We start from the raw sequence: 23,811 nt of genomic DNA, 5'->3' as shown, positions 1-23,811 counted from the left end.
TATTCTCATTGGATCCTGCTAAAAACATGTTTTCATCTCTCTCACTTTTTGTGTAAAATCTGAGATCTTAGGATCTCACTCTGTACCAACATCACAGCTCTGATGATTAAAAATGTAATTATTTGGATCAAATTCCCTTAAAAGTCTATATTTTTTTGTCTTGGTCCTCCATTTTCTCATATTCTTAACATTGGGAGTTGGGTCATCTAGACCCACTAGACAGTGCTCTGAACCTTTTTTCTTCAATGATTTGTGATCTTCACTGGTGTCCATGGATTACATGAAATCTTTCCACCTTTATCCACCTTTGTCATGGTAGGAAGAACACGTTAATGGAAGGGTGGGGTCATAGGACAGCACAAGGGTTAAGCTTTAAAGCAGAATGAGCAGGAGCTCAGAGGAAAGGCCAGTCTGATCCTCAGCATTCCCTCACATAACAGCCTAACCCTGTGTGTGTACCTTGTAGTTCCTCTCCTTCTCAAACTGCTCTTCAAACTGCTTGATTTTCTTCTTCAGATGCTGGAGCTTCTTTGTGAGCTGATGGGTCACAGAATCTCCTCTCACCACGTCTCTAGAGCCAAACGACGCACGCCTCTGCCTGAGGAGAAACCAGAAAGAGCCGGGTTCCTTTGAAGTCCCTCCTGTGAACTCTCAGTTCGTGCCTGACGCCCGTCCTACCTCGGCGCTTTGGTGGGTGAGGTGGCGTCCGAGTCCTGGAGGAAACGATGGGTGCTGTGGGCTCCAAAGTCCAGGAAGCGCCGCGCTGGGATGTGAGGGTGGGTGCGAGAAGAAGAAAGGGAGTCATCTTGAACTCCTTCCCCCTCTTCTTCCTCGCCGTCGTCCTCCAGGCGCAGCAGGGGGAGAGGAACTATGCGGCCAGCCAACGGGGAGAGCTGCGCTTCTCCACTTTCACTGTCGTCCTGCCATGATTTGAACGCTGGAACCGGGTCTGCGGGGGGGGAGGAGGTGCAACAGCAAATCAGTAAAGGCAGAACTATAATAACAAGCAGGGCTGGAGAGAAAATAAGGAGGGAAGGTTGTGTGTAGGAGGGGTTACAAGAGAAAAGAGAGAGTTAGTGTCATCGGGGGGACGGTGTCTGCAGCATCAAACACCACTCAGGGAGTTCTGACATTAAAAAGACGGTTTCACATGCAGGCGGGAAGAACCTCCACGTGTTAAAAAAAGCTGCTCATGTTTTCCGTATGTATGGCGGTGACAGGTGGAGGGGAGGGGGGGAGGGGGGGTTGGACAGGTGCGCATCCATGAAACCACTTACCCTGACCCTCCTTCTGCAGGTGCATACATGAGAAGTCGATGGGAGGAAGGTGGAGATGGGATGGGGGTGATGCTGCTTGGATGGGAGGAAGAAGAGAGAGGAGGAAGGACAGGGAGAGAGGGAGGTCAATCATTCAGAACGATGTCACTCGCCTGCAGCCATTCAAAATCCACACGAGCATCAAGATTCTACAGCTCTACATATATGTGTGTCAGAGAGACGATGGACGACAAACATGGGCCGTAGTTTTTGATGTACAAGTCGCAATTCTTTGCATCATTTGGCTGGGGGTGCAACTTGTATGTGATATCTAAATACTAATATGTATATATGTATATAGATAGATAGATAGATAGTCTTTATTGTCATTGCAACATTGTACAACGAGATTAAGGTGCAAAAATAGTCAAATAGTAAAAAATAAAATCACAATAAATAGTATAAAAACAATATAAAATACAGCAGACATAACCCACACATGCTTGAACATTTCTCTCATATTTCCATTTACTGGAAATATGATATGAATGAATGTATATTTTATATACATTTCTCCCAAAAGTGCGACTTATATATGACACGTCTGTGACTTATACTCCACAGCGACTTACAGTCCAACAACTGCAGTACAGGTCCAGGAGTGTGGAGTCTGGACTATCACCATTAAACAGGAGGAAGAAAATCTTCAATTTATTCATGTTTGTCTTTGGTTTGTGCAAAAGAATTTAATTTTTAATTATAAATCATAATTACCCAGCTTTTTCTTGACGGGCTAAGCGACATTAAAAGTTGTTATTATTGTGTGAATAATCTCTCTTGTGTTTTCTAGTGTCTAGAAGGTGGTAAACACATCAGGATCACATTAAAGTGAATGAAAAACTGTTTTAACCTGAGAAGTACACATTGTAAACTTTAAAGAAATACTGAACATTTAAAAAATTATATTTGAAATCTGAAGAAAAACACTGAAAACCTGACTAAAATACAATAAACCTAAAACTGCTGCTTTGTATTTTCAACATTATTTTCTGTTTTTATTTCTCTCTTGGCTTTCAGTCCTAAATTTACAGTTTCAATTCAGACTTCTCGTTTTCAAAGTCGACCTTCATTTTTGTGGCGGTGGGGCTTTGAGCCTATTGGCTACGGGGACATGGATGTTACGGTGACAACAACTGCCCTAAAACAGTTCCTGTGTCATCCAGTCACTGATGTACCAAACATTGCATTATCACTACTGATTTTTCCTTTTTTTCAAGTTTACAATATGTACTTTGGAGTTTAAAATGTATTCAAAATAGTTTTTATTTTTATTTTCACTGGCTTGAGGCTGATCCTGTTGTGACCCCACAGTGGAGCTCCAGGGCAGAATAGATCTCATTGCCGTAAATAAGAGACTGTAAACTTCAGACGTGTTTATTTTTAGTTACTTTAAATTGAAAAATCTATTTCTTAAAAATATCCCTTGGACAAGCAGACAGGGAAGTGTTGCGGTCATCTTTTTTTATTTGCAGCCTCTCAGTCGACTGTGACTCACATCTGGTGCCGTTTAGGGAAATTTGGGCAAACAGCTGCTAATTCAACGTCTGCTTCCAGTTATTGTAGAACAAACAGGTTGGATTGTTTTCTCTAAGCCTCACTAGGAGGAGGACTGCACTGAGAATCTGCCACTGAACCACAACAGCCCCCCCCCCCCCCCCCCCCCCATTGAGTCCAGTTTGCTGAGTCATTGTTTTGTTTCTTTTTTGTCAAGTCATGTCTGTAGCGCGGAAACATGTTTTTTTATTGCTCGATGCATTTGTTTAAAGTCCTTTTCTGACTTTCAGATTAGCGAGGTGTGTAAAACAATCTACTGAAAACTCTGACAAAAAGGTATTTTAAGGTGTTCAACCTTCTCTGCAGTTGTGTCGACAGATGAAGGGAAGCAAAGCGAAAGAATGCAGGAGGACACAACAGACACACTGCCACAGGAAAATGCTGCAGGTTTGGAATATTCAACTCTAAGAGTGTCATCCTAAAAGGGAACTAACAAACAGCAGGACTTTCTGACTCAACTGTCCAAAATCACCTGAGGCGAAATGAAAAGTGGATCATCGTGAAAAAGCCAAGTTCACACAAAATGCTTTAAGGCAGGTTTAAACAGACTAAAGAGAAGCCGTCTAGGACTGTAGATGATTGGATGAAAGTGATCAATCTTTTTAGACATTGTTGTCAGCAACTGGGCCGTCTAATGATGTCCAAAGATCAAGTCATTTATAGTTTTGAGACGGCAGAGTTTGTTTCTTTAATAATACTCACAGCTTTTATGTCATTATATCATTTGCCACTTTAAACACTTTATAACGCAGCTGAGAAGAACGGCTTGGAATTCTCTCTTTGTTTCTGAATTTCACTAAAAAATAGTCAAACAAAACGTCTGTGTGTTTTCCCAAAACAGACTTCAGGACTCAGTTCAAGTCTATGTTGTGTTGAAGGTGCTTTGACAGTCCAAAAAGACAGTCTCTGTGTTTTTGTTGCAAAAATGAAGGCAGAAAAATCCTCAATCTACGTTTTTCTTATTTCTTTCAAACCCTTTAGCATTTTTGCCCTCCAAAAATGTCAAAAGTACTGTTATCCTGCAGTGGAATCCTTGAGAGGCCAGTACATACCCTCCCACTGGTTGTCAGGAAAAAGCTGCAGGTGAGAGTCCTGGCCAGACTTCTGTTGGCATGACGACGGCTGGTTCCTGTTGGTCTCGCTGGTGTTGGCATTCTGGTCGCAGCGGGACACATCAGAGTCCTGGATGAAGAGGGCAGGGAGAAACCATCATGGAAAAAAGAACAAACACAGAGGAGAACAAGTCTCTATCAGAGGCAATACTCACACTGATCTCTGTGATGGTCTGCTCCATGCTCTCAAATAGCCGATGATCCTGACTGGAAATAGGAAAGACAAGAGGCAGACTTTTAGTTTAAAAAAACTGTAAGGCGCATCAACAATACTCCAAGACTTCTTTACGCTTGGAAAGGATGCTACTTTGTTTGACTTTGACTTCAGACAACAGCTTTTGAGTTATTTATGCTCCGATTTATCTGTAAAAATGCATTTGTTTTCATGTGATGAGAGGTCACAGCCGTGCTGAGAGCGTGATGACAGAAAAAGGCGGGAACAGCTGAGGCAGAGTCACACTGCCGTCACACAGACCGACTCAGAGTCTCACAGCAGCAGTCAGGATTCATTCATGTGTCATTAGTTAATATGGGATGGAGAACTGCTGATATAGCATGTCCAAAGGGTTTGTTAACCCTCAGTAACACATGGGCTGTGTGTAAATTCACTCACTACTCCCAAACCCAGAGGTCTGCAAATTAACACTAAAAATACATTTTATTTATGTCTATATGTGACAATTAAGCCATTCGTTTGCAAATGTAGCTTTTAAATATTTTGAATAATAGAATTATAAAAGTTTGATTTTTAAGTTTTGACAGCAGACCCTCAAAGTTCCTTTCAAAATAAAATACAACCTGTGTTAATTAAGATCTTCCTGCTGCAGCAGATTTCAATCAAAAATGCAAGAAAACTAAGTCAAACGCGATATTTTCTATTCTTATGACAACTAGACGCATAGGTGTAGCATAGATTAAAAGATGTGCTCTACATAACTAACTAGTTTCATATTTATTAAAATTGTTAGCCTTTTTCTTTTAAGCTAAAGAGCCAGAATGGAGGGCTAAAAAAGCTCTGGAGGCTGCAGACTCCTGCCCTAACCCTTAAGTACAACATCATGTTGGACTATCTAGTGCCCTGGATGTTTGTTTTTGAATCAGCAAATATGATGCCACCCATATGTTGAAGTAAAAACCTAATAAATATAAGGGTTTTCCAAAGACTATTTATGAATCCATTGTTTTCTGAGGATGAAAACTTCGATGATTTATGAAAAATACATGTAAGTACATTTTTTCAAATGACAAATCCCTCAAATACAGTGCTCTATGTCAGACTATCGAGTGAGCATCAATGCACACTGGTTTTTCGAAGACAAAAATGGCAAACTATCTTAAATAGTGCACTGAGTAGTGACTCAGCTGCTTTCTTGGTTTGACCAGTAAGCAGGATTTTGGGCTAGTCATTTCAGGTGATGGAGAAAAAAGAAAAGCTCGTCACCTGGCAGTGTTGAGGTTGCTGTCAGCATCTCCGGCAGCCTTTGTGTCGATGTCCATTCCTGAGCCCTCTTCCATGGAGGTGACAGAACCCAGAGGATCCTGGAACGGGAAACGACAATCATCTACCGCCTAGTGGATGACAAACGGATCAATCTGAAGTTTGACATGAAGAAATTCAGGAGAGTCAAAGCCACGAGGCAGCAAGAACAAACATCACACAAAGTTGTGCTCACACAAAGAAGTACATCCCAAATTTAACACAAGCTGACAATTCACTGGCTGTAAACAAGGAACTTCACCATAAACAGAAACCGTGCAGTAAAAATACACATTAGGGTACTTCCCAAGCTCAACAGAGAAGGGTTGTCTAGATTCATTTTCCAGTAAACTGAAAACCTCCGATCACAAAACAAAACTTAAAGGGGTGTTTACCATCCCAGGACTTTTAGGTCTTCTCCTAAAATGAAGCGAGGCTCTTCAGAAGAAGACACTGAAGGTCATGCAGGTATGAGTGATGACAGGACTCATTGTGAAGTCAGTTTTTGTGGTGATTCAGAGGGAAACAGATATAACACGGACCCACACTTCAAACTACATGAGTCCTCCCGGTCCTTGGGTTCTGAAGGTGCTGCTGCTGCTGCTGCTGGGATGGTCCACAGATTGACTATTTGAATGATTTTCACGTAAGGATGAGCAGAACATCTCCCTGTCAGCCATGCTCTCTGCTGCTCCTCACCTTCTTTAGAGAAACCAAAGCTTCTCCACAGCCTCATTCAAGCAAAATGTGTTCCAACCTTTAGTTCCTTTCAGAGGCACAACACACATGGACGCGGCACAGACGTTTTGTTTCTCACCTACTTGAAGAACACAGAGTCTAAAGAGTGAGAACGTTCTTTTGGGTTTGTGTGGTCTCGGTATGCAACTGATAGAAACTTTGTGAAAGCAGCTTTTGTGTGTGACTGTGAAACTGGAAATGTTGTTGACTCCCTCTCTGGGAAAATCCAGATCCTGCAACAGAGCGTGCAGAACAAAGATAACCTGTGCCGATCTTATCAAATATTATCAATCCAGCCCGGAACACACTGAAACAGGAAGGAAGTTATCCATGAGCGGTGTGCTGCAGATCCTCAAAGTACCTAGCATGGATCTGTGACTTTCTGTACTGGAGGTACTGATGTTGGCATTGTTTGGTTTTATCATTTTGTTTGACGTTAACGTGCCTCCATGTTAACATTGGGAGTTGGGTCATCTAGACCCACTAGACAGTGCTCTGAACCTTTTTTCTTCAATGATTTGTGATCTTCACTGGTGTCCATGGATTACATGAAATCTTTCCACCTTTATCCACCTTTGTCATGGTAGGGAGAACACGTCAATGTAAGGATGGGGTCATCTGGACCCCATAGGATAGCACAAGGGTTAAGAGGTTCCAGAGCCTGTCCTCTGTGTCTTGTGTTTCCTTGAGGCGCGTGTGGCCACCTAAAAATGGAACGTACCAACTTTTGTGCGTGGGGTAAATATAATATGAGGAACCCCTAAATGCTGCGTCTCCACAGAGCACGATGTGCACAACAGAAGCGTCCAGTTTCAGTGTCGGGTCAAAGTACAGATGCAATCTGAGGTGCTGCGGCGCATTTTTGCATCGGGCATGGCTTAGTTAAAAAACTGGACACATTGCGTGCTGATGATGCGATTAGCGGTTGAAGTCCAACAGTGCCCTTTCGGCGCTCTTTAGTTGTTAATAAGGCGTGAGCACTGGCTATTTACTGACCCCGCATGAATGCCACATGGTCGGAATATGCATGTGAAGCGCCTATAGGAGGCCCGTCAGATGACCACACAAACTTTGCTCTGATTGTCTAATTTCCTTCATTTTAACAGTCAGGCTGGGCATTAGGAGCCCGCACTTATCAGCACTTAAAGGCCACTCGTGCAGTCTGCATAATTTAGGTGGGTCAAAAGAATAAAAACCCTTACGATACACCTGCATCTCACCTACGTCACCTTACTTAACCCATACAAATTGCATTAGTGCTCAAAGCCTGTGGGCTCACCAAGCGGTCTACAACCTTGCTGTTTTGTATACACACCACACGTGTACCCCGTACAGGTTTGCCCATTTTTCCCTTGCCTACAGCCCGTTTCCACCCGTCAAGGGCAGTTGTGACCAAGGTTTTTGTAGAATGAAGACGCTCACACTGACCTGTGTGTTGATCGGTTGCTGGTGCCGCTCTGGCTGTTGGACATCCTTTTCTGGGCTACAGAGCCTGTCCTCTGGGTCAGTTTGGTGCTCTTCATTTCCATGGTGGTCCTCGTCTTCTGGCTCAGTAGGACTCAAGCTGTCAGGTAATCCAGAAAAAAGCATTATCGACCTAAATTACATCCAGTAAACGATGGATTTAAAAGTCCTGCTGTGTCCTGAGAGTTGACAACAACCAGTGAGGTGAAGATTTCTCCTCATAAATATGTTTCTATCTTTCTACACTTCACATCATCTGCTTGGCTGTGAACCTTTCAACATTATTTGAAGCGATCTGGTGCTTGCGTCTGCAGGAAGGTGTCTACATGTTTAGTGTGTGTGCTTCCAGCACAGCTGCTGTGGTGTGTGTGTGTGGGTGTGTGTGTGTGTGTGTGTGTGTGTGAGTCTGTCCTGCACTCTCACCCCTGGCTGTTGTAGCTGCTGAGGTCGTGGTTGATGGAGCTTTTCAGCTCTAAGAGGTGATGCTCCACCGCTGCTCTGATGCTTCTTTGAATGATGCTGAACAACAGAAAGAGGAAACACACACAGTGTGAGGAAAGAACTGGACTTTACCCACAGTTCCCTATGAACATTTACTGAACAGCTGCTTTTTGATTCAAACTATGACTTAAAAGCTGAAACCACCTGTGGATGCATCATTTGTTTCAGGCTTAAACAGCAGAGGACAGAATTCAGTTCAACTGTTTCAAGGCCGAGCTTCATCGTGGAGCCAGGAGTACTTCTGGGTTTACTTAACAGCTCTTCCGTGTTCTGCTCTTATATGATTTTCTCAAGTATATTAAAAATGTCACAAAGACAAAAGAAATGAAAAACTTTACAAATATTTAATTAAGGCACCGTGCCTTCATGACAAAGTCTGTTTTCGGGGGCTGTTGATCATCTTTTGATCTGCTGTCAAAATGTTATGAGTGGTCATTTAATTATGATTATGCAGTTTTTAACCAAAATCCAAAAACCTGTGTTGTTTTCTAGGACATAGTTTCTGCAGAGCGGCACAAATAAACTAAGGGTTGATGGCTTTTACAGTGTACATTATCGGAACGCGCGCTGCGGAGGCCTGTACCACGTCAGATGGTTGATTCCACGAAGTGGGTTAAAAAGTGATAATGCACACTTTGAAGGCCATTAACCCGCTTAAACCATGGTCACTTTTAAAATGAATATTCAATCAGTCTTTAGTACTTTATTAGTTTTTTTAGTTTAGAAAGGTTTTATCACAAAAAGTAGACTATTTGTAGCCAGCTGAGCCGGTATTGACCTCGACTGCAGCGGCAAAGGAAAGCGATATCTATGCTGACCGTCACGATGGGTTAAATAAAGCATCAGTTCAGAGAGAAAGTTCTCCTCTTCATGCTTGTTTTTGTCCAGATGATGAAGCTAAAGTTTGTTTTAAAGAAGCCAGAACTGTGATAAAGAAGAACATCTAAGCTATGTAACCGGAACTTTTTTAGGTGTGCGTTATCCCTATGGATCCACACCTAGCAGCCAATCAGAATCGAGTATTCACCCGGACCATGGTATAACTATAAATGTAATATTTTTAACAAGAAATACATTTTCTCACAGACAGATAAATGAAACAAGTTTTTCCAGTGTTTTAAACCTGGATCAGATGGAGAAGGATGTATAGTTTAATTTACAGTTTACTGCTTAAACTGGAGCCAGAGAGGGGCAAAGAGGAGACGGAGGCTTCCACGCTCTATAAAAGGTAATGACAGCAGTCCCACTATGACCTCCTCTGCACGGACACGCGAGTCGATTCACAGGCTTCACTGACGATCCATTTATTCAGCTACATTTACTGGACTCTGGATGATCATATATTTCTCCTTCAAGACTAAACGCTGGAGGAAAAGCTTCCCGCTTAATCCCTTCAGTTTGACGCCTCATGTCAGCGATGTCTCTCTGTGAATTACCAGAAACACTGAAGTTTAAAATAACTCAGATAGGCTTCAGCTTTTTTGTTTGTTTTTGAATGTGTGTAAACTTTGAGAAGTCTTCAGTGCAGGACTACTTATATTTTCACACATGCACACATCCCACCACAACCGCTGCCTCAGGACCACACACCTAAGAGGATGGACCAGCATTCTCTTTAGCGATGAGAAGCACGAGCAATGCTTGGAAATCCATGTAAACAGAGAGAAATGAGACCTTTGTGCATCCTCAGACAGGAAGCAGCGTGGCCTGAAGAAAGACCCACAGATCTAAGACAATTCCTAGAAAAACAACATTAAACTCTGAAGAAGAGCAAAGTGAAACCTCAGGTGATGTTTTCCTAACTTACAGAGAAGAATGGCTGCATTTCAAAAGCTTCTTTTTGACCATTTTAACAACAAAAGATCCCCTTTTTTAATTGAAATCACTACAACAAAACAATTCTTTACTAGAACAATTGTTTGAAATATAACATCGACGAAAGAAAAGAATAAACTAACACAGATTTTAATATTGAATGTGATTGCAAACATGTTGACTAAAACAGAAGGGATTCTAAAGTTCAACAGAGAAACAAGCCACTTATGTTGACAATGTCAAATTAAGCAAATTAGAATGGGAGAATAGTTGATGAATAAAAAACAGAACACGTCGACCAGGAGTGAAAAACTGTCAGTTAATCAAGACAGCGAGCCATGCAGAGACTGAGTTAAGGTTTGTAATCAAACACCTGCTGGCCCTGAAATGCTTCTATCTCAGCACGGTCTGGAATTCCTTCTCCTCCACTTGTCTTTAGCATCTCTTTCACTTCTGTTAGTTGGATTCCTTCTTTGTAGAACATTGCTTGCAGGTTTTCTGCTTTGCATAAATGTTTATATAGATGTTTGTTCGCCTTAAATGACTTGAATGGTTTCATCTACAGTCCTTCCAATTTGGCTATGTGAATGTGTGCCAAAGTTCAGACTGTCCATAAAAGTGTGACGCTGTGTAGAATGGAGGAGTGGACTTACTCGGTTGAGTCAGCGGGCAGAATGGAGATGGAGGAGAGGTGGGAGCTGCAGAGGAAGACGGAGAACATGGTTAGCAGAGCTTTCAGGACAAAAGTCTCGATCAGACGAGATTTAAGATGCACAATCAAAGAGGTTAACCACAGAAACCTTTGGAAGTCATAAGCATTATGTTTCTGCATGCTTTTATTACAGAATGTGCTGATTAGCCGAGAAATGTGCGAGACAAAGACACGTTTGCGAGTGGCGCCCATTCGATTGCTATTTAGGCTCCAGAGAGAGATTCCTCTAATGAGACTGAAGGGTGTGGGGCAACGCTGTCTTTGTTCTTGCACCTTCCTGCACAAGCACATGTGTGTGCACGTGTGTGTGCATGTGTGAGGGGGGGAGAGGGGCCTTATGCTGCGATCGCAAACCCGCCGGGTGACAGGTAAGCTGGAACTGCAGCCTTATTTAAGAGTCCTTCACGCCTCGTGTTGGGTTAGTATGTGTCTGTGCATCAGAGCCAGTCAACGCAGCCCTATGGAAAAACAACAGCTGATGATATGTGTGCATGTGTCAAGTCACACATCTCTGACGCAACAAGAAGGGCTTTGAGAGCCAGTGTAGACAGAAGTAATAACTTTAGATAAAAAAAGAGATTCCTCTCATTTTTACTCATTTTCCTCTAGTTTTGTTACTAATTTGGTAGCAACAACCCTAAGCCCTTCAGAAAGAAGTCAGAATTCTTAACCCATTGGCAGGTTTTTTAAAATAAGCAAAATATTCTACCAAAGGGGTAAGAAGAATGGTTTTACCAGGAATTCTTATTGTAAGAAAAAAATCTAATTACTAATAATTATTTTCTAAAACTAAGATTATTTTTCTATTGAAAAACTTTATTGATAAGGTTATTTTTCTATTGAAATTTTTTTATTGATAAGGTTATTTTTCTATTGAAAAACTATTGATAAGGTAATTTTTCTATTGAAAAACTTTATTGATAATGTTATTTTTCTATTGAAAAACTTTATTGATAAGGTTATTTCTCCATTGAAAAACTTTATTGATAAGGTTATTTTTCCAATGAAAAACTTTATTGATAAGGTTATTTTTCTATTGAAAAACTATTGATAAGATTATTTTTCTATTGAAAAACTTTATTGATAAGATTATTTTTCTTGCAAAACAGAAAACAAGACATTTTTTTCTTGAAACAAGGACGTTTTATCTTTCTTTGGGTTCAATTTTTGCAGTGTGCTGACATTTTTATATATAATATTTTAATTTTAAGTCGGATTTTCGTGTTTTTATTTATTTTTTTATACGCCTATTTTAATGTTTAACTTCTGACATTCGCTTTGGCCACCTGAACTTTCAACGTCACAACTGCTCCAAAAAAATTGCCTTCACTGTGGAAATGTTGCCACGGGGGTGAAGGTGAGAGGCCAAGTACGTCAGAGATGGAGCCGAGTTTACATCAGATCTTCTGGCATGTGAGCCCCCCCACCACCACTCATTCTGTCCTTCAAGCAGAAAAACAGCCAGCGGCTTCTTGTCATAGCAACTGTCCCTTCATGGTGGAGATAAGATCTGTCAGAAAGCTGAAAGGCTGAGCTGCTGTGGGTGCCCTCCTCTCTAACTATAGATTTAAAGGGCCTGTAGATGTTACATAATTGTCAAGGGTTTGTAGCTGCAATGATAATATCCAACCTTACAGCACTGAACCCCTGAGAACAGAAATGCCTGCAGTCTTTAGATGTGCACTTTTTGCCTCACTACAGTTCACTTTGAGACTGGAAAACATAAAGGATTTTTGGGAAACTTTAAATTTTAACCAGGGTATAAGAAACTTTTCAACTGAGATCATCATTTAAGGATTACAAAAATCCAGCCTCTAGGCTCCTTTAAGCCTCCCGCTCCAAGCTGGGATGCTAAAGATCATATAAAGACAAAGAAAGTGTGGCTGAATTCCTTTTGCTTTACATGTAAAGGAGGAAACTGTTTTTTCCTACATGTCACAGGGAGCTCTTTCAACACCCCTGACACCAAAATCAAAGCTCACTGTGATGTAACTTGTTTTTTGGTGTTTACCATGTTTTGGTGCCATTTTCTGACGATGGAGGACATACATTAAAACAATATTAAGCTTAAAATAGCATTTCTGAGTACTTCATAATTCAAATTGTTAAGAATCATGAGCAGGAAAAAAAACGCAGTTGGAAAAAGCTCGTAAGTGTGACAGAAAACATGCTTGGCGGGCCACAAGCTCCCTGCTCCGCTCCACTCTGATGCGTCCACTAGACGAACAGATCCATATTCGTCTTCCTTTTCCTCGTCTGAACTGGATAGCTCCATTATTGCTCGCCATTTTTGTTACACTCCTAATGTTAGGTTAGGGGTGTGTGGGTCTGTAAGCTAGTGGTAGACGGTCTTAAAAACGGATGAACGATGGGAAGAGGGGGCGGACATGCTCTGCACAAACAGTCCCGATTACCGCTAACAACTCAGAGGTGGATTTCTAATGAACTCCTGCCGCTCTGCAGTAACGATGTACTACAAAACAAGATAGGTTTTTTTATTTTGAGTAAAACAACAACAACATAATCCCAACTGAAACACCACTGGGGAACAGATGTTTTTGGAGGTAAGATGATTTTCTTTCCATGAACCACACAGCAGCTGAGTGTCTCTTTCCTGCTTGAACGATGCGCTGTGCTGCTTTCTGTTGTAGTTTTCCAGTCTGACTCTATGCCAAAGGAGCTTTTTAGTTCGTGTCTGTCTGGGTTGATGCTACACAAAGCTTCTAGCATCTCAATCCAAAAATATGTGAATAACATTTTAATAGATTAGCTCCAACAGCAGGTCACCACACCCAAAGATCCATGAATCCCAAGAAACCATCATTCTACAATCGGTAACCTTTGAACTTTTTGATGATTAACAAACAAAAGCTGGTTTTACAGTGGGATGACGTGACTAGTTAGCTGCTTGTGTTTGACCTTGATTTAGCCACATTTTGGAATTTTCTCTTTTCATTTCTTATTACAGTTATTTTCTAAAACTCTGAGGTCCAAACTATTTGTTTTTTTTGCTTATTTACTTCGACTGTCTTTATTGTTCTAAAGCCAAAAAGATAACATCTGACAGATTAAGGCAACTTCTTATTCTGTTATGAACATTTATCTGTAGCTGATGATTTGATTTATCGTGTAAAAACATCAGCAGGAGGTCGCTGCTGACAGAAATGACCTCCCTGAGGATTTATGTCATTCCATTTCATTTATAGGTGCAAAAAGCATTTGAAAACATTTCTTTTTATGTTTAGTAGACTTCAACACAAGTTCCAAGGCTCACCTACGTTTGTGAATCATAAAAACATATTATACAAAATCAAATGTTAGTAGACATTAGAAGATCATTTTTGCAGAGTACAGTGGGTCAGAAGATCCACATGTGCAGAAAAGGTTTCTGAGGGGACAAATGTACTGACGGTTCTGGATCTTGGATGTACAGATTTTAGTATAAGTGGAGGCACTGCATCGCTTCACACGAGGACGCGACCTTCAGAACCTTGGGACATAAAGCAACTGAAAAACACGACCTAACCTCATCCCGACTCCAACAGACTGCAGCAAAAATCTAGCCTGCTCATTAATATTCTCTGCACGGAACAGTATTTTAAAACTGCTCTTTCTGGGAGCTTTCACTTTGATGTTTGGTGCAGGTTGCAAAAAGAGTGCAGAGGATATTTGTTTTCTGACTGATGCTTTAGAGAAAAATCGCCTGTCCTGCAAATATTTATACCGACTGTATCTGTGGCGGGATAGAGAGAACAGAGGGAATCGTGTGGGATGACCTGAGGAGACTGCACAGCCATGTTTGCTGTCAGCTCTGCTGTGCCGAGGCTGCAGAGTGCAGCAGACGGTGCATTAACTCCCCACAAACACTTGTCTGGATGCACAGGAGGATCCAGTTCACTCCTTCAACTTGTCCACTTCAACGCCCCTTCGATCCCTCACTCATATTCCACATGACCAGTCATCATCGGCATCATTTTACAGCTCATAAAAAGCTCCCCGTGTCCCGTCTCCCGCACAGTAAACATTTATGGGGAAAAAAGCCAGAGCCAAAAAGCAGACAGAGGCCTGCAGCGCATGTCCGCAAGCCGTCAATAGCTCAAACGCAGAGCCAATGAACCGCATTTGGACTTTTTAAACTACCATCTATGACGCACACAACCTCATGTTTTACACCAGACACAGCAGACCTAGATACATGCGTTCCTTGTTTACATGTACAATAATTTATGTACTCGAGCGTGTGCAGTCGTAAAGTACTGATAGAATTTAAACAGTACTATGAATGAATAGTAGGTTGATCGTTGAAAACAGACCCAGAAAAATATATGAAGCAAACAAAAAGACGGAAATTCCCAAAATGCAAGCTTAAAAATGAGTCAAATGTTCTACAAGTAAGTCTAACGACTGCCGACTATAGCATCACACCTACACGCTTCTCAAACAGCATTTTTATTATTTGAAAAAAGAAATACTCAGAAATGCTATTTTAATCCTACTTTTCTTCATATTTGTCCTCTATCTTCAGAGAAATGCCACAAGAACATTTTAAAAACACAATTTTTGTCAGAGTAGGTCTTTCAGATAGTTTGTCTCTAAAAGATTAAAGAAAAAATTATTTGAAAACCAGAAACAAAAAGTAAACAGCTGAACTGTTCAGATCATACATTTGACACGTTTGGTTAAAAACAAGCTGTACTTAGAAGCTAGTTTTAAAACAATCAAATAATCTTGTATTTTCACATCGTTCCACGAAAGAGATATTGTTTTGTTGCGTGTGCAGATTATGATATTATCGAAGGATAAACCAAATCCTTAAGTCAAAATAATGACTGTTCAGACTAAAATACTTTTTTGAGTTATTTTCTGTTCAGTTTTTATTCACTTAAGAAAATGCAAGATTCAAAAAGAGGGCAGAAAATATGCCAGTTTACAACTTTATGATACTTTTAAACAATAATTAATAATTAAGCATCTGTAGTTGCTCTATAGTGCTCAAAATAAACAACAAGCCAAAATTCAACATGTTACTTTTACATTTTTTAATATTATTTCTTTCATGAACTAAAAAGACACTATAACATGTGAAGTCCATTTTCTATTGCGACTTTTTCTGTCTTAATGGCACGAGGATGAGGAAGTTAAAATGAAAAGAAGTAAAGTTTCATTTCTCTTTTGTGAGGTTGACTAAGACAAAAGCAGCTGGTAAATAATGACAGGGCAGCTTTTTCTAACAAAGACATCCTCTGTTCTCTGTGTTACATCCTCTGCTTGTCTGTAAACACTGAGGAACAAACAACCACTCAGCCTCATTCCCCGCTGCCTTCTTATCTAAGGAGGATTTTTGGAAAGTCGAGATGACTTGCGCGATAATCCGGCTCCTAAACTCCAAACTTACTGTTCTCCAAACTTACAGGAAGTCCTTTTTTCCCCCAACAGGCATCATTATTTAGTGCTAAATGTTTCACTTTGCCTCATTTTCCTCATGTTTTCATTCATCTGTCACTCATCTATCCCTCTAAGAGTTATATAAGTTTGTTTACCTCCGCAGCAGAAGGTCACAGGCCATTCTCATGTTTCCAGCTGTTTTCTCCTCGCACAGGGACCTTAACTTTTTAAGGCAGCGGGTCCACCCAGTAGGTGTGACTTGTTAGCCTTCTTTATCAGTTTGGAGTTTCTGGAAGTTTCTCCGTTGATGGCGTTCCTTTCTTCTTTGCTGTGCCACTGAAGTCTGCTTCTGCTCCTTTTTTATGCTTTCTCAATCCTCAGCATTGCTGTGAGCTCGGCACAAATTCTTTTCCTTTTGGTTGGTTGTTGAGCTTCTGACATGCCTCTGTCCAACGTTCGTCCGTTTTTCTTGTTATTTTTTTCCAGTCTTGTTTGTTTTTAGAGCAGCCTTGAGAAACAGAGTATGGAGTAGGCTGGTTATCCCATTTGATCACTTTGAGGAGTCAGCGTCAGCACCAGCATGTCCAGCGGAGGAGCAGGAATATTAGCCGGCTGCATACTGAGGCGTCCTTTGAGTGTGCCTTTTCTTGAAAGTGTGAGGTTGTCTCACTCTGCACTGTCCGTACAAGTGCTGCAGCAGAAAAACCCTGAGCTCTGCTCAAATATACCAGCTTCTGATGTAACCATGCAACAACCTGGAAGGGCCAATAGGAAGCCGCGGGCTGGAGGGAAGAGCCAATTGCATGAGAAAAGGAGCTGCCAGAGCCAGTCTTGGGGCAGAGTGGGAGGAGGTTCGTTTTTAGGGATTTGACAGTAATGAATACAAACTCAGCAGTCACTGCAGCAGTCCACCACGCTGTGTATGGTCACACAAACATTAGCACACAAACCGACACACCTGAGGTACTTATGTAACCATGTGGGAGGAATTTGGGCTGATAACGCATTAAAGCATTTAGGAAATTAGAAGAGGGGAACTTATTAGATGTTGAAAGAACCAGAGAGGATACAGACGCACATCGACAAAACAAAGAGGGCGGAAAAGACATACTGAGGATTGTTGTTTTGTGTGCAATTTGTATGTGTTGAAAAAAGTCTCATAAACTTTTGTAAAACATGTACAACAACTATTCTAACAAGATTTAAACATCTTTGCATCTACCCACAATAAGCGCCAGCTATGAAAATAATAAATGAAGTGACAAATAAGTTTCTACCGATCTTAGCCGAAATGAAGCTTCAATAATAAGATGTAACATCAGGATGACTATCAAGCTATGCTTACACCGCCCTCAGCAACGCACGCTCAAGCGGCCACTTCCAATGAAAAGTCGATGTAAACGTGGATTTTGGGTTTCAGCATTCAACACTCTCATGTTCACTTGTAGCTACGCAAGATTCTACGACTTTTTCAAAACAAGTTTAACCAGGTTAAGCTTGGACCAATCTGGGGCTCAGATTTAGCAGTGATGTATGGATGGTATCTCATAATTCATGGAAGTGCCAACCGTTTGAAAATTGATCATGGAAGAGAAATTAATCACCGTATTTTCACGACAATAGGGTGCACTTAAAAGTCTAAAATGTTCTCCAAACTGTAGGGGGCGCCCTTTGAGGCAGTGCGCCTAATGTGTTGTTGTGGGACGTAGAAGAAATCTGCATGAGAACGGAGGAGGGAAGTGTGGGCGCGAACAACATTAGTTGTAATACAGTTTAAACTGCAAGCTATCAGCTACGCAGAGAATCATGGGAGCAGCTGCAGAGAATTCAAAATGAATGAATCCATGTTCACAAGTGGAGGAAGCTGGAAAACAAACTCAAGAAGATGGTTCTGAGCTGACTTTACTCAAGAAGATGCAGCTGAGTTTCAGCGGAAAAAAGTCGACTTGAGTGACAGACTAACGATCAGCGATCGGCTTGAAGAAGGTTCTCTGCCTCACCGTTCGACTAAGGGAAGTAACACTTTTACTTTCGCTTGAAACACTGTTATTTTTCCATCTGGGCGAGGATTACGGTGCCACAGCGACTTCCAGCGGAGGTTCAAGAGGAGCCGCACGGTAACGAGACAGACTCTGACAATGACGGAAGGGAACCTGCCGTGTTTAATAGAATTTTAGCCCAGCTGTTCATTTCAGATACAGCAGATGAGGACTTCGATGGATTTTTGGATTCTGACTGGCTGAAAAAAAAAAAAAAAAAATCACAACAAACTCAGTTTTGCTCCCGCTGCCTTTTTTAAAACACACTAGTGTTATAAAATGAGTGTGTGGGCTGAAACCGGTGTGTCTGTGCTCGCACGTGTGCAGTAGGGAGAGAGGCAGAGAGCTCAGCGCAAGTGATTGTGTGAGCACACAATCAGTTTGTGTTACTCAGTTACGGAGAACAGTAATAAAAAAAAAGTTTTTTTTTTAAAAAGAACGGAGACTGGTTCATTTATTAACCCACTCTGGAGGTTCTGAGGGCCTGAACGGGGAAGTGAACCCCGAAGGCGTCCTGGAGAGGATTTTCCCTGCGTCTTCCGACCACGGTCAGAAACATCATCAAAGGAAAGATTCAACATTAGCACGCATGTTTTACCGGTATGTTTTAACGTGCCCGCGCCCTAACACCCAGTCCGCCTTATGGTCGTGAAATACTGCGTTTAGCCACAGATGTCAGATGCCCCATGTGTTCGTATCTTCAGGAGTCACCTCACTGGAAAAGTATAAAGAGTGTGCATTTATTATGCAACAGTTGGGCGCTTTGGCCTTCTAAGAAGGGTTTCACACCTCATCGTGCATCTTTAACCTCTTCATGTAGAAGCTAAAATTAAGGCAAGTTTGGAGCATCAACAGGCGTCAAGGGGTTAAGGCCGGAAATACCAGAGATAAAAAGTTCACCGAAGACTTTCTAGTAATTTACTCTCCTGGCTGTAAGCAGAGTCTAAATTCTCGTGTCCCACCAATCCTAAATCCAAACAATCATGAGGCAAAGAAAAAAAACTGTAAAGAAAAAGGCGATTTTCATTATATTATGGTATAAGGATTCAACAATTTGAAACTCAACGTGGAATGAATTGTGGATTTGCAGGTAAAAGTCAACTCAAACAAAAGACGATCCAAATTCACAGCATGAAATTGGTCTCTGTACTTTAAACAATAAACAAATATATTTTATAAAAGACAAATCTGCTGTTTTGAAAATATTTAACTACAACTTAAAGCTTCTCCAGAGAGTCCTACTCATTCTCACTTTTCAAAAGAATTGTTTTTTTTTTCTTCTTCAAAGACTCCTGGAGAGTCAAAGAGTCTTTTCCGCAGCATTCGAGCAGCTGCAGCTCAGAGGAAGCCCTGACCATAAAGTGCTGCAGAGCCGCCATGTCCACTGCTGTTCACCTACAGCATCAAATTACCTCTGCTCTGATAGTGAAGACTGCCGCGCTGCAGACGATGGTTGATCTCAACAACTCCTAATTCAAATGTAGATTTAGATTAAACATTTCCAATTGTAAAAACTTGAAGATGAAGTAAAAAAAAACCCACACTGAAGCACATTGAAGGATCGAGTTTGGACCTGTTGGTTTAAATCCAGTTTACACCAGTTTAGAATGGTACATTCTTGACTGACTGAAATGAATAACCTCAGCAGATACTTAATCTCAAACTTGAGCAACAATCCTACGCAGCAGTTATTTCACTTAAATGAAGTTGCATAGATGCATCTTATCTGACCCTGCATAAAATCTCTAGTTATCTGACTTTATGATGGATGGCTTCATCAGGGATACATCTTTCTATCACTACAGGAGCTTTTGAAAACATCATAACTATTTGATTTTACATTCATTAAATATCCTTATGGGCAAATTTCTAATGAAGGATACAGTGTTTATGTTCAGTGAATAAAAGCTTCAGGTCTGTAATGATGTGAGAATGTAGTAGATCACTGGAAGGCTAGATGAAGAACTGTGGGTCAGAACTGATAGTACGGGCAGACCACAACTATTTAGGTCAGATAGCCTATCGTGTTACACTCTGTGCTTAATTCCAGCACCAAGGCCTCAACACAATCAGGAAAAGAGGCTGCAATCCAGCGTCTCCCTTCAGAGGGCTGAATTGAAGCAAACAATCCACTTGGCTTCACATTGAAAGCATGTTTTATGTAACTAAATACACATTTCTCCAAATTTAGTTTTAGGACAATAGATTATCATCTGCTGCTCAACAAAATTACCATGGATCTACTTAACCTTGAGAAAAAACAACAACACATTTTTGTTCAGTTTAACTCATAAGAACCTATTGTGACATCAGTGTAACCAAATTTTTTGTTTTTTTTAGAAATTTCTTCCGTGTTCCACTTGGTCCATGGTATATCCAACATGTAAATGTAGAAAGAAGATCATTTTCACATATTTCTGCTTGAAATGTTTCAACAGATTGAGAACTGTTAAACATTCATTTATTTTCAGTTGCTAATGTTTTTCAGTGGTCAGAAAATAAAGTTTCCATGATGCAACAAAGTAGGAATTTCAGCCAGTGCGCAATTTGTCAGTCTCAAATTAGACAACTCAAGAACCGGGTTCTAAATAGAACCACAGTTACAACTACTAGATACTGAGATTCAATTCTCAATGACAGACTGCACAAAAAAACAGACATTTACCAAAAATCATCTCCACTTTACAAAATCTGGAACGCATTTTCCCAAGTTGCAACTGGCTCGTCCAGGCTTGTTAGTTAACTGGAATCTAAACTAAACTTCTCTGACAGGACACTCAAGTTTAAGTTGCATTATTACGAGTGTGTGCAGCCTGGTAGATAGCTGGAAGGTAACCAAATTTTTTTTCCACTAGTAGAAAGTGTTTTGAGTTTCAGAGCTAGAAACTCAGATCAACTCGTTAGTAAAGCTAATGTTGACTGTGTGTCTAATACGCTAAAACACAATTTAGAAGTCCTTACAGACTGAGTTTTCTGAAATACAGTGTAGGAAACACAACAGTTTTGATCTTTTATTGGCTTTTCAACCATAGAGAAAAACAGAGGATGGTTTAACCATCAACCAGGTTACCAAACATCAAAGGCTCAAAGTTGATCCTGCTGCTCTGACCTATAAAGTTTATTTGTGACCACTTTTAAAGTCAGAGACTTAAGAAGCAACATTTCCAGGGCTCACCATGAGAAAAACATCTCAGCAGAAGGACACTGAGTGTGATCAGCAGTGTGACTGCTGAAGGAGTCAGGAATATACAAAAAAAAAAAAACCTTCATGTTTTCCATCCAACTCCAGTAAAGTGGACAAAATCACTGATATGAAACACAGCAGAATATGATCTTATGCCAAAGTCACACCTGTTCGGGTCCTGCAAGTTTTTGGGTTATCCGGGTCTGTGGAGGGTCTTAGACAGGGACAAATGGAAGAAAATGAAGGTAAGTTACGTGCCGTTTTGACTCTAGACATTTGTAAAGTAAGCACACTGACTTCTCACTGACTGTGTGCAAATGTTGGGGTGTGCAGGTGATTCGCAAGCGCCTATAGGACACCAGTGGAATGCTCACACAAACTACAGTCTGTCTAATTTCTAACAGTAAGGCTGCAAGCAATGAGCGCACAACGGGTGCACCCTGACTTCTTGAACAGCACTAACGGCTTCCTTGCACAGTGAACAGGTTTCAGAGGGGTTGAAAAATATGAAAAATCTGTAAAACACCAGTGGCTCACCTACTTCACCCCTACTCACGTTTACGTGTTTTAGTATTAGCTACGACCTGTCACCCACATCATGTCTATTGAAAGAACGCGCATGAATTTTTTCAGCCTACTGAGCGGTTTACAATCTTAAAATATGAGTGCCCTAAACAAGTTTGCCCATTTTTCGGCCACATACAGGCTGTATATCCACCCGTAATGGCAAAGGTGACTAAGGTATTTGGTTGTTGTTGCTGTTCACCTTTCGGCATATCCCTTTAAGAGTCGCCACAGTGAATCAGCTTTCACGGAGCTGAACAGGCATAGAGATTTCTATGCCGCATCCCCTTCCTGACACAACCCTGTATTTTATCCGGGTTGGGGACCGGCACAGGGGGACCTAGACTTGGCCCCCTTGTTGCAACATACTTAGGCAGTAGCGCTAAGGGTCTTGCACAGGGACCCACACTGGGTGAAACTCATCGCTAACTTAGGTCAGACTAGAACTAGAACACTGACTTAGGCATTAGGTGTTGTACTTAATGATGTTATTATGGCTAAAAAGTAAAACATTTACGAAACACAAGCACGCTTTGAGTTAATCATCATGGATTCAGGACAAGAGCAGGTAAATAATCTTCAACTAACATGCTAATAAGTTGGGACATTTGTCGCATAGTTTCTATTTGAACAATATAGGGGTAAGTCTACTAAAGGTGACTTAGACGACCTGCTCGACGACCTGCAAGCACAGGGCATTCAATGGTTTTTACAGACACATAAAGACCAAGGCAAGGCAGCTTTATTTGTAAGCCACATATAATCTCACATCTAGAAGCTTTAAACTCATAAGTGAGGCTGTCTAAAGCAGGAGACCCGCATATGCCAGTGAGGCCACAGGGACTGTGTTGTACTAGTAACAAGATTAAAATAAAGGCAGGAATGCTTAAACCCACTGTTCCATTCTATGTTTAAAAGTCTTTTGTCTGGGTTGACCTTTTCTAACCTTTAGTGTGGTCCAGCATTTTTATGCGTACTGTATATCCATAAATCATTCACAAGTAGGTCACCCTCCAGTTCCGCTTCCCTCCTTCTTTGCCCTTGAGGGTTTTTCGATTAAACCATCCCTCTTTTCCGCCTCTCCCGTCTCCTCCATGCGACCAAAAATTCAGAACGCCGCTCTATGTTCTGTGGAGACGTGCTGAGATATTCAGAAGGGAAATGCCCGCGTTATTTATAGACGGTAAAATTGGCAGTGGCAGTTAGACAGTTGTGTATGTCCGTATGGGTGTCAAAAGTCTATGAAAAGAGTGCAGCAACAGTCGCGCGGGACAGACCACTCTGTCCGTCAAGTTTTCAGCAAACATGTTGAGTCACAGGATAAGTTAAACGGAGCTGCCCCTCTGTATGTCAGAGAGTACATAGCAAACATATGGAAGAGCTGCTGAGCAAGAGATCATCAAGAGGTCATCAAAACAGAATACGCAGAAAAACTGGTTTAATAAATCAGTGACATGCCTCTATATGTTTCCACTAAATGTACACCAAGCCTTTCCGGCTTGTCACTTTGTTAATGAAGATGTTGTAGACTGAACATCTGCCAGAGCTCTCAGAGAGATCCACATTATTTCAAAAGCTTGATGTGTGGGCAGTCCCCTTTAGATCAGACCAAAATAGCTGTAATCCCCCAGACCAGACAGAGGACTAGTAAAGGTCAGAGGGATGATGGCTGCAGGACTCTAACAGCTCGCACAAAATTAAAAACAACTCAAATCAAATCGCTGGAGATCTGCAGATTAACAGTGCCTGCTTAGTTTTGTTTAATGTGAATAACTTTCAAAGGATTCAGCTATAAATGTAACCCCCCCCAACCCCTACTACCACCAGCTGTTCTCCACAGAGAAGGCAGCAAGAGATGGATTTTGGATTTAATCTGTTTGAAAAGTTGGAGGAAGATGGCTCATTGACAGATAAACTTGGAACACGCTCTAACAGAAGAGTTAGCACTCC

General features: G+C 41.2%; 1 protein-coding gene across 18 annotated transcripts in view; it reads right to left on the bottom strand.

The window, feature by feature from the left end:
- Positions 1 to 23,811, bottom strand: part of fam13b (family with sequence similarity 13 member B) — a 57,535-nt gene that overhangs the window by 7,176 nt on the left and 26,548 nt on the right. For 4 of the 18 annotated variants that reach the window (XM_020706382.3, XM_020706385.3, XM_020706384.3 and 1 more), the window contains exons 8-16: positions 10,631 to 10,675; positions 8,085 to 8,180; positions 7,626 to 7,761; positions 5,424 to 5,551; positions 4,138 to 4,189; positions 3,923 to 4,052; positions 1,278 to 1,352; positions 679 to 949; positions 460 to 598 (exon numbers count right to left, since the gene is read on the bottom strand). In XM_020706382.3, coding sequence (XP_020562041.1) covers positions 460 to 598; positions 679 to 949; positions 1,278 to 1,352; positions 3,923 to 4,052; positions 4,138 to 4,189; positions 5,424 to 5,551; positions 7,626 to 7,761; positions 8,085 to 8,180; positions 10,631 to 10,675 — 1,072 coding nt within the window. The remainder of the gene's footprint in view (positions 1 to 459; positions 599 to 678; positions 950 to 1,277; positions 1,353 to 3,922; positions 4,053 to 4,137; positions 4,190 to 5,423; positions 5,552 to 7,625; positions 7,762 to 8,084; positions 8,181 to 10,630; positions 10,676 to 23,811) is intronic. The other 14 variants (XM_078953931.1, XM_078953937.1, XM_078953933.1 and 11 more) reach the window with 5 other exon arrangements.

The sequence above is a fragment of the Oryzias latipes genome, chromosome 10, assembly GCF_053564925.1.
Source record: "Oryzias latipes strain Hd-rR chromosome 10, Olatipes_Hd-rR_3.1".
Classification (NCBI taxonomy): domain Eukaryota; kingdom Metazoa; phylum Chordata; class Actinopteri; order Beloniformes; family Adrianichthyidae; genus Oryzias; species Oryzias latipes.
The sequence above is the reverse complement of the archived record's forward strand: the minus strand, read 5'-3'. Positions and strand labels throughout refer to the sequence as shown.